This window comes from Phocoena phocoena, chromosome 4 (genome assembly GCF_963924675.1).
Source record: "Phocoena phocoena chromosome 4, mPhoPho1.1, whole genome shotgun sequence".
NCBI classification, from domain to species: Eukaryota; Metazoa; Chordata; class Mammalia; order Artiodactyla; family Phocoenidae; genus Phocoena; species Phocoena phocoena.
This window is the reverse complement of record NC_089222.1, coordinates 63,049,066-63,059,340: the sequence shown is the minus strand read 5'-3', so window position 1 is coordinate 63,059,340 and position 10,275 is coordinate 63,049,066. Positions and strand designations below refer to the sequence as shown.

The following is a 10,275-nucleotide window of genomic DNA, read 5'->3' as shown; positions in this document are numbered from 1 at the left end:
CACCATGCGATGGCTCCGAGTGGCTGTTCATCGTGTGACATACCCAAAATCCGATGTGGCACATAAGAGATGGCCAAGGGAAGTCACTGGAGAATGCTGAAAGGTGACTCTCAAGTAAAAAGTGGCAAAGCGGAGGCCTGTACGTGAGGGAGTTTTCTCTTCAAAACCCAGGTGTATCAGAACCACCCCCATTTCTCCTCTGACCAGAGCCCCTGTTTTACCTTCCGTCTCTTTCTGCCGGAGAAGCTCGGAAGCCCAGTCAAACTCTCTGCAGAGCAGAAGGCCTGACTGACCCCAGGGTAACAGATCAAATTTTAAATCCTACCAGCAACAGTTCTGAGACACTATAATGCTCGGCAGAAATGCCAGCCCGGGCAGGTCACTGGAAACGAGTGTCCAAATCCTGCTTCAGGTTGCCTATTCCATCTCAAAGATGGCCCAAGCCCCTCTGCGGAATCCGGGCATGCCAGCCCACTGCTGTGCCATCCTGTCCCCTTCCCCGGGTCTCTTCCCGCTCCCCGAAGGTCACAGGGAAGCCCCAGGAGCCGGTGGCCCTCTCTCTCCCTGCCTAACCTCAGACCCTTCTCCACTGGGGCTCACTCAGGCCCCTGGTCACAAAGAAACAACCACTAGCCCAAAGACTGGAAAAAAACGTTTTAATAAATACAAAAATCTCCAATAATGACTCTGCTCAGCTCAGGGGCAGCAGGAGTGAAGTGGGGGGGACCCTTGGTGCTGAGTGAGGATAAATTAAAAATCCCAACAAGCCAGTGACATTATGTACAGAAGGAAAGGGGGTGGGCTTCCAAGGCAGAGGCGAGAGGGCGACAAGGCCGAAGTTGGAGTGGACATGGCATTGGTCGGCCCTGGCTACCCCTCCCCCTTGTGAAGTTGTGGTTCCCAGAGGTAGTGGGGGAGGGAGAAGAGGCAGAAAAGAGGGGCCGAAGGCACTGGGTTTCCCGCAGGAGAATGCGGGGTCCCTGGCGCCCCTCCTCCCCCAGCCCAGGCCCCATCCTCTTGGTCACGCGGCCTTCTGGCTGCTCCCTAGGAGCCTTCAGCTTCTTTCTCCAGCTCTGGAACTGTCCTGGTGTCTGCAACTGCTGGAGACAGAGGGAGTGAGCTTTAGAAGAGGAGTGAGGGAGTGGGGTGGCAGGGAGGGCACAGCAGAGCTCCTCTGTTCTGGTCCCAGAAAGATCAGAATTTTTTCAGCACGTCAGCACACACCAGTTGCATGACTTTAGCCTAGCTGCCTGATTCCTCTGGGCGTCAGAAATCTCATTCCTAAAGAAAAGGCAATCACGAACAAGTCCACAAGTTTGCTGTGACGGGGCGGGGGACGGGGTGGCACTTGTGCAGCAGTGGGCGCTATTCCCGCCACACGGCAGGGGCTCCCTTCCCTCCCCAGGCGTCCCACAGGCAGCCCGGAGCTGCTGCCCCAGGCCCCTCACTTACACCGCCGCCGGGCTGTGCAGTGGGAACAGCAACGGCTCTCCTTCCCTGGGCCGCAGGACAGTGGCAGTGAACAGTCATCCCGCTCACAGTGGGGCACCCCTGCCTGGTGCAGGACAGACCAGATCCTGAGGGTCCCTGAGGTGCTGGGGCACAGCGGCCTTCAGCCTCTTGGGGGAAGCCCACCCCCAGGAGCCTGCCCTCCCTGGGAAGTTCCCCTCCCCCAGGCCAGGCCCCCAATGCCCGCCTCACACAAGCCCTCACTTACCCCACATCTGCAGGTGATACAGCTCATCTCCCCAAAGGGGGGCACCGAAGGGTGCCAGCTCTGGCTCTCCGGGAACCACTGCCCTGCAAAACGGCAGCCCCGGGGCCCATCAGCCTGCATGGGGTCCCCCAGTTGGGGGTGGGCCCCTGACCCCACTGTTGGCAGGGAGAGAAGGAGGGAAGGAGGGAGAGGTCAGTAGATGTGAGCTCTGTGAGGGCCACCCAGGTTTTATTTGTCACCAGCAGTTTCTGGCACTTAGTAGGTGATAAGTTTGGATGGATGGATGGATGGATGGATGGATGGATGGATGGATGGAAGGATGGATGGATGGATGGATGGATGGATGGAAGGATGGATGGATGGATGGGTGGATGGGTGGGTGGATGGGTGGGTGGATGGGTGGGTGGGTGGGTGGGTGGATAGATGGATGGAAGGGTGGATGGAAGGGTGGATGGATGGATGGAAGGGTGGGTGGGTGGGTGGATGGATGGATGGATGGGTGGATGGGTGGATGGGTGGGTGGGTGGATGGATGGGTGGATGGGTGGGTGGGTGGATGGATGGATGGATGGATGGATGGATGGATGGATGGATGGATGGATGGAAGGATGGATGGGTGAATGGATGGATGGATGGATGGATGGGTGGATGGGTGGATGGGTGGATGGATGAGTGGATGGGTGGATGGATGGGTGGATGGGTAGATGGATGGGACAGGAACTGGATCCCATCACAGCCCACTAACACATGCACATTCTTTCCAGTGCGTGTAGATCCCTGGCTCCAGGCTAGGCACAGAGCAATGCTGGGTAAATACTGATTTAGCTGAGACATCCCTTCCATCCACCCTCACTAGGCATCCCCTCACCATGCATCCCCCCACCCCGACCCAGGACAAGGACAAAAAGCCTTATCTGCCCCAAGAAGCCTCAGTGCCCACCCCCCTCACCTGGACACTGTTTGCAGCAGTCAGTGGGGTTGGCACGGACAGGCTGGGCACAGGCCAGCCGGGGACACTGCACCTTCTCACAGTGCACCTCTCCAGTGCCCCCCTGTAGGGATCCATTGAGTGAGGGGTATCAGGAAAAAGGAGGAGCACATAAGCCTCCTGCTTCCTCCCTCTCCTTTCCCATACCTCCAAAGTAATACATCCCTGGCCTTTTACTCAGAGGCCCTGGGCTGGGGCTTTTTATGTACCTGAACTCAAATCCTCATTGTGGCCCTGCAAGGTAGGTGCTACCACATCTGCTTATGGGAGAGGAAAGTGAGACTCAGGGACGCACAGAAAGTGCCCAGGGTTACATGGAGCTAGTCAGCTGGCAGAGCCAGAGTTCACACCCAAATCAGTCCGTGCCCTTTTCCTTTATAGGAAGCCAGCTCTCAGAGCTCAGGGAACTCTTCTCATGTTATTTTGATCCTTGAGCCCTCCTCACCAAGACTGGGCTTTCCTCTCCTACCAGCCCCCTCCCCAGCTCTGCAGACCCGCTGGGTTCCAGCACCACAGAAGACTGGGTGGCCATACCTTGCAGGTGCAGACAGCACACTTAATTAAGCCAAATGGGGGCACGACAGGGTGCCACCGGGTGCCCGCTGCCCGCCAGCTCCGGTCGCCATCAAAATAGCAGCCTGGTGGGGGACAGTGCCCAGCTGCCATTAGCACTGAGTTCATTGGCTGGGCCCACAACCCAGGACTGAGCCTCAGGCCAACCCCACAGTAGTCTAACCGCAGGGCCCACTTGTGGGCCAGTGAATCTGATGAAGTCTATCAGGTGTCACTTGTAACCTGTGCCCCTCAGCCTCCCTCCACCCCCATAAACACTCTCCCCCTCCCATCCCCCACCCCGTCCCACCCAACAGCTCCTCTGGATTCCCTACCCCTCCACGCCCACTTCTGCTCACCCTCTCCAGGGTCCCTGTTCTTCGGCAGCCCCGGCAGGTCTCCGACATCTTGCTTCTCTGTGGATCCAAAGTAGTGAAAGCAGACGGTGGCCCCCTCCTTCCCTCCGCAGAGGCCTCACGCCCACACGGTGGACCCTCCATTACCCTCTCCGCTCCTGCAGGGCACTCACCCGGGCACACAGGGCAGCACTGATCCGGCGCCTGCACCGGGCTTGGGCAGCTGGTTGGTGGGCACACCATGGGGTCACAGATCACCGTGCGTCTCTACGGGGAGAGGTTGGGGGTTGACTGCGATCCTGACCCAGAACCCTGGCCCCAGTGTGCCCTTCCAGGGCCTCCTACCTGGCAGGTGCAGAGCGAGCAGAGCGGGTCATAGTTAGGAGCCCAGCGAGCCCCATGGGGGCGCTGCTGCCCCTCGAAGAAGCAGGTGTTGGGGTCTCGGAGCCGCCCAGGGCCACCAGGTTTGGCTGGCGCTGGGGCATCTGGGCCTAGCACAGCGGGCAGCGCGGCCACCTCGGCCACCACTGCATCCAGAGCCCCGGGCACCCGTATTTCTTCGGCCCCTGCTGCCGCCAGGCGCAGGCCGCCCGCCTCGCACTGGTTGGCGATGTGCACCTGAGAGGAGAGGCAGGTTGAGGCAGCGCCCGGGCTCCCCCTTGCGTCTCCACCAGCAGCAGCCAGTCAGCCCAAGACACCCTGAGCGCCCCTGAGCCCCAGGAGGATGCTATTATCCACGGCAATCATCCCAGCTGCCAAGGACAGATGGTCAGCTACCAGCCTCATTAAGTACCTCGTCTGGCTTCAGCCTCCCGACCAGTGAGGAGGGAGTGTGTGTGATTCTACCAGCCCCGGGGTTCAGAGAAAGCAAGGGACTGACTAAGGCACACAGTGATAGCCCAACACTGGACCATCCCCACCGGCCCGCACTGCCTGCCTACCTGCCCTCGCAGCTCCCCTTGGGGGCTACCCTTGGTGGTGATCAGCAAGGAGGCGGAGCCCTGTGCCAGGTGCCGCAGCAGCTCAGGCTCCAGATCCTTGACCACGCCCTGCGCCTGTGAGTAGACAGAATCAGGGACGGGAACAAGGCACCCTAGGGCTAAGCCTACCACGCCCAGTTCGCGGGTAAGGACACTGAGGCCCAGGGAGATTAAGTAAGGCCTCCAGGATAGCAAAGCCCAGCGGCGATGGTGTAGAGCTCAGAAGCCAGCTCTCTCTAGCCCCGATTCCATGGCAACCCACCCCACGTCGGGGGCCTGGTCCATCCCACATACCCCTCTGGAGGTTCAGGATATTACATACTATCCAAGAGATCCCACCAGAGTAGGACGCAGGAGAGAGGATGGATAATAAAAGGCTGAGTCAGATGCATACCCGGGTCTGTCTGACTCCTGAGGCTGCCTGCTCTCTGCTTCTCCTGCCAAAGGCCCACACAGCCTTTCATGCGAGAAAGTAGATCTTTTCCAAACTGCCTCCCACCATCACGTCCTCACCTCTGGGCCATAGAATCCCTTCAGCAGCCGCCGGGGCCCTGGCATCCCAGGAGGCCCAAGGAGGTGGGCAGTGATGGTGCCCTGTTCTGAGCCACCAAGCCCAGCCAGCAGCACTTCATAGTGCAGATGACAGTGGGTATCCAGGGAGAGCCAGGCATGCCCTGCTGCCTGGCTCTGCACGGGGGGCAACACCAGGGCTCCTGCCAGGGGCACAGGTAGTGCTGGATCCAGACAGAGGAGAGGTGACAGATGAGAAGGTGGCCTAGAGCAGCGACTCAATCCCGGCATTCCCCGTCTCCCCCAACACGGACTCCACGAGCTGCCAGGCACTGTCCACAGGCCCAGGGCCGGGGCAGCAGCAAGTGAGAGCCCTGCACCGTGTGTGGTAACAGGGAGGGTCTCCCGGCAGGGCCACCCTACACATCCCCACCTTCTCCAGATGCCAACTGGAGCTCAGGCACAGAGAAAGACACCACGCCAGACTCTGGCCCTCTGGCACCATCCCTCACATGCTTGAGTCACAGGTTAGAGGACACCAAAGGGCAGGCAGACCCCTGGAGCACTCACTATCATGGCGGGCGCTGTGCCCACTGTAGGGCAGGGCAGCCACGTGCCCCCGCAGCTCTCCATCTGGGAAGTCCTTGGTGCCCACGTTCAGGAACAGCTCATTCTGCAGCAGCATATGAGCCCCCCGGGCACCCAGCCCAGGGCAGACACCCACAGCCTGGGGGGCAGGGAAGGGTGAGCCCCAGCTGTAGCCTGCCGGGTCCCAGATGAACCCCTCCTCAGCTTTCACACAAGCCCAAGATTCTGAACCCTTTCCATGTTTTGTGCCCCCACTAAACCCATACACACTTCCTCACACCAGTAACACTGGATAAGAACCTGGCGGGCCCAGGTTCAAGTCCCTTGCCTGCCACTTCCTACCTATGCAACCACCTCGAGGAGTTATTTAATCTCTCTGATCCTTCACTTCGCCATCTATAAATGAGTACTGTGAGGGCCAAAAATCACAGAAGCAAGACAACCAGTACAGTTTGTGACACGTAGAAAGGCTCGATAAATGGCAGCCACTGCGATCACGTTTGCTATTACGTGATCTGCTGCACTGATCTCCCTGTATAACCCCTTCCACTTGACATGAGCTTCCTGAAGACAGGGGCCACATCTGATTTTCTCTGTACTGCAGGCTTTAGCCTGAGACTCACTAAAAAATGTGTCCAGTGAATCAATGCATCAGTGAGAGAGCCTGTGAGTGAGTGAATGATGCGGAACATCCCTGCTCATCCAACATGGCTTCCCACAGCCCCCGGCACTGTCAGCTCTGGTGCCTGGGACCTGCAGCTCTGCCCTGCCTGAAGCACTCACCATGTATCCTCCCGGCTGGAGTCCAGCCATGTGGCACAGGACAGTGTGCTGGTTCCTCCGCTGAGGCTTGGTCTCCAGCGTCATGGCCACCACCTCGCTGCCTGTACCTACCACCTGTACCTGGAGGGCAGGGTCAGGGAGGGCAAACTGGAGTAGCAGAGAAGGCCTGGGCCCTGAACCGTTGCAGGCCAAAGCCCCGCCCTGCTCTGCTGCCCTCCCACCTCCTCCATCCCCCAGCTCTTACTTGGTAGATCAGGGAGCCATTTCCTAGCAGTGTAAGGCTGGCCGAGCCGGCTGCACCTGTCTGAACGGGGATCAGGGCATCGGCCCCACAAAGGACACTTTGCAGAACTGCAGAGGGTCAAGACAGGTGGAGGCAAGCTTGCTGCATGGCCATTCACATCCCCAGCCCCCAGGATCCCTCCTATACCCCCCCAGCCCCTCCTCTGGCACTTCTCCGTGCCTCTCAGTTGTGTGTGCCCCGGGGTGCCAGGCTTCGCCCTGCCTCACCATCACAGCTCTGCCTGGCAGCAATGTGTCCACTGATGCGCAGCCCTGACCCACTTGCCCTCTCCAGGGCCATCTGCAGCTCCCCCAGCACCAGCCAGTCCATCTCCTGGGCTGTCAGGTTGGGCAGCACTTCAGCAAAGCCCGGCTCCTGGGGGCAGAGCAGGGTATGGTGGGCACAGCAAGAGGCCAGAACCGGTGGCAGTAAGAGCCAGATCCTTGCTCACCTGGGCCGAGGCATTGGCCTGGAGCTCTCGCAGTAGCTTCCCCTGGTGTAGAATCTGGAGCCGCAAGGGAACCTGGGCTGGTCCTGCAACAGCCACACATGTGGATACCTCTGAAACATAGGTGATCTCCCTACCCTCCTCCTATGTGCTGCCCCCATTCCACTTACCCCCACTCCTGGCTTCCAGCAGCCCACGGAAGAGCAGCAAAAAATGCAAGGAGTCCTCTGTGTCACTGAGCGTGAGGAGGGCAATGCCCCCTATGCCCTGCTGTGGGGGGCCTTCCAGGGTCAGGATGGCACTGAAGGTCTCTGGGGGAGAAAGGACCATGAGAGCCCACCAGAAAGTCCCCTCCTCAGCCCACTCCATTCCTGGGGGTAGAGAAGACTCCAAACTTCACGTCCAGGGGCTGTTTGCTCCCCTCACCTGCGGCCAGGGCCCGATGCCGGATGAGAGGCCCCCAGACCTCCCCTGAAGGGTGACTGGGTGTCACGAGTGCCACATGCAGCTGTTCTGCCCTAAGGAGCCGCAGAGACAACCGAGGCACTGCTCGCCACACCCCACAGACCTGGAACAGAGAGATAAGAAGACTCTACTCAGAATGCAGGACAGGCCTGCTGAGAGGCCCATGTCTGGTGAGGAAGGAATATGGGAAGCTGCCCCCAGGCCCTCCTAGGAAGTTTGAGAAGGGGCCCTGGAGCCAGATGCCAGGGTCCAAATCCTGGCTCCACCACTTACTAGCTGTGTGACCTTGAGCAAGTCACATTCTGCTACTGAGCCTCAGTTCCCTCATCTGTAAAATGGGCATCATAATGTCAGTGCCTTTCTCCCACTGGGCTGTTGTGAGGACCCAAGCAGGTAATGCAGAACATGCTCTCAGCACAGCGCCCAGACTGGATAAGCACTCATAAACGGCATCATCTCACCAGGCCATCTTGGGTAGGGGCTGCAGGGTGTTCAAACAGGATGCTGCCAGTGGAGTCTGAGAAGCGGATTCGGGTAAGGCGGTCCAGCCTGGTAATGAGAGTACCCTGAGCACGGACTCCGAGCCTGAGCCAGAAGCAGCCCCTCCAGCCTCCCCAATTCTCCCTCCCTGGCCTCCAGCTGACCCCTCCTCCCTCCTTCCCCTTTCTCACCGCCGGTAGGAGATGGAGAACCGCAGACTAGAGCGCAGCAGTGACACTCGGGCCCGTGCCACCGCTTGCGACCTTGGCCCTGTCAGCAGCGCCACGAAGTCTGTGAGGGAAGGAAGATATCCCTAGTACCATCACCCGCTGCTGCAGCCCGGCCCCAACCATGACCCCGGTCCTCACTTGCGCAGCCCCTGCCTACCCGTGTGGCCATCTCCACGCCCCCGATCCTCAGCTCCGGGCTCCCCGCGGTCGCTGTAGCTTCGGTGCTCTGGGTCCCGCGGATACTCGAAGGCCAGGCCCGTTGGCTGCTTTTCCGGACCGCTGCGCTCTGAACCGGGGGTGGGGGATGCAGGTTTCAGCTGGGCACGAGGAGGGCCAGTTGGCCGCTCCATTCGCTCCATCCGCGTGGCCCAGGACCAAGCATCGCGGCCCTGCTGCCCTCCTCTCACCGCGGAGCGGGCCTTACCCTGGGGGCAGGTCTGGCAGCAGTGTCCGGGCAGCTGGCGCGGCTGCCCGCAGGCCAGGGTTGGGCACTCAGGTTTGATGTTCTTGCAGCTGACCCTGCCCGCGCCCCTTGCGCGGCGACCCCACTGAGGCTGCTCGCAGAGAAGACGGGAAAACCGAATGAGGGCAATACGCTGTTGGTGGGACTCAAAGGTGAGCCGAGAGGAGGCACGGGACCAGGGCAAGGTCCTCCCACGGGGTGAGACTGCTCTGCTACATACAAGCTGCATAACTCTAGACAAGTTACTTAACCTCGATGGGCCGTAGGGTCCCTATCTGAAAAATGAGAGTCATGATAGTATCTATCTAGCATGGTTGTACTAGGAGTTAAGAGAGAGACAGACGAAATGGAGTTGGCAAAGAGCCTGACACACAGTGGGTGATCAATAATAGGCAACACCTGAGACTTGAAGGGGGCTCTTCCTCCCCGCTTCCTCCGTCAGAAAAATATCCCAAGTATCTGCAGACTGACTTCTCTTTCTTCAGCAACTCCGAGTCCCTCCGGCGTCCCAAGACCCCATAGGTCCCCGACCCGCGAGGGCCCCGGCCACGGCCATTGGGTCCACTCACCGCCTCGCAGGCACACAACACGCAGCGCATCACCCCGAAGGGCTCCCCCAGGTCCGGGTGCCACGTCTCGTCCAAGGCATAGACCTTCCCGCCGAAGGAGCAGCCTACGGGGACGGACTTGGCTGGCGGTAGCTGTCCCGCTCCTACCGTGTACCCGCCCCGGGCGCTGCCGGCCGGGCCCCCGGTCCCCGGGCGCGACGCGCCTCGTGGCCCCCGCCCACCCCTCCGGGCCGTCCGCCGCACCGAGCCACCTGCACCCGGCGCCCCCTCCGGGCGGGCGCAGACTTGCCCCGAGCAGGACTCCCCGCCCGCGCCTCCCCCGGGACGTCCACCTACCTGCTGCTCCCCGAATGGGCAGCGGCTCCTTCTCGGGCCGGATGGGAAGCGCTGGGTGCTCGGGGCCGGCGCCGCGGGCCGGCCGGGAGCAGAGCAGCAGCAGCCCGAGGAGCAGCAGCGGGGCCGGCGGGGCCGGGAGGCTCGGCATGACGCGAACGGGACAGCTGGGGAGGCGGGAGGGAGGAGGGAGCTGGAGAGGGAGGAGGGAGGTGGGAGGAGGGCCGGGCCGGGGGCGGTACGGCGGGAGGGGGCCGGGGCCAGGGCCCGAGCTGTGCGGCTAGGGGCTCGTCGGGCGGCCGCGGAGTCGGCGCCGGGGCGGGCGGGGCGGGAGGAGCGGCCGGGAGGAGCGCGGGCGGGCTGGCGGCCGCTGACCCGGGCCGTACGCGGCTCTAGTGCCCCGGGCGACGGCTCTGGCCCGTTTTATGCCCCGCGCCCGGCGCCCCGGCCGGGGGCCTCCTCCTCAGCAAACGGGGCGGCGGCGGCGGCTCGGCGAGGGGCCGGGCTGAGCCCGGGGGGTCCGGCCCAGCA

The 10,275-nt window shown here is 61.4% G+C and overlaps 1 protein-coding gene across 2 annotated transcripts; it reads right to left on the bottom strand.

The window, feature by feature from the left end:
* Window positions 1–1,044: 1,044 nt before the first annotated feature.
* On the bottom strand, window positions 1,045–9,895 carry CHRD (chordin). Of its 2 annotated transcripts, none has more exons than XM_065876184.1 (23): window positions 9,748–9,895; window positions 9,412–9,515; window positions 8,804–8,933; window positions 8,537–8,665; window positions 8,341–8,440; window positions 8,131–8,218; window positions 7,631–7,772; window positions 7,375–7,515; window positions 7,208–7,290; window positions 6,984–7,131; window positions 6,718–6,824; window positions 6,474–6,593; window positions 5,673–5,829; window positions 5,106–5,326; window positions 4,554–4,667; window positions 3,958–4,230; window positions 3,786–3,879; window positions 3,616–3,672; window positions 3,239–3,342; window positions 2,666–2,768; window positions 1,718–1,872; window positions 1,453–1,555; window positions 1,045–1,100 (listed from the first exon to the last, which is right to left on the bottom strand). In XM_065876184.1, exons 1-23 carry the CDS (start codon window positions 9,893–9,895, stop codon window positions 1,045–1,047), a joined length of 2,877 nt encoding a protein of 958 aa, XP_065732256.1. The 2 variants fall into 2 exon arrangements, with proteins under 2 accessions (XP_065732256.1, XP_065732257.1); XM_065876185.1 differs by having other exon boundaries at window positions 1,045–1,097.
* Between the last annotated feature and the right edge of the window lie 380 nt (window positions 9,896–10,275).

Coding starts and splice junctions, on each gene's coding strand:
- CHRD (XM_065876184.1), bottom strand. CDS start 9,895: ATGCCGAGCCTCCCGGCCCCGCCGGCCCCGCTGCTGCTCCTCGGGCTG. Junction 5,327..5,672: donor GCACAGCGCCCGCCATGATA/GTGAGTGCTCCA, acceptor GTCTGGATCCAG/CACTACCTGTGCCCCTGGCA. Junction 3,343..3,615: donor GAACAGGGACCCTGGAGAGG/GTGAGCAGAAGT, acceptor GTCCCCCACCAG/GCTGCTATTTTGATGGCGAC.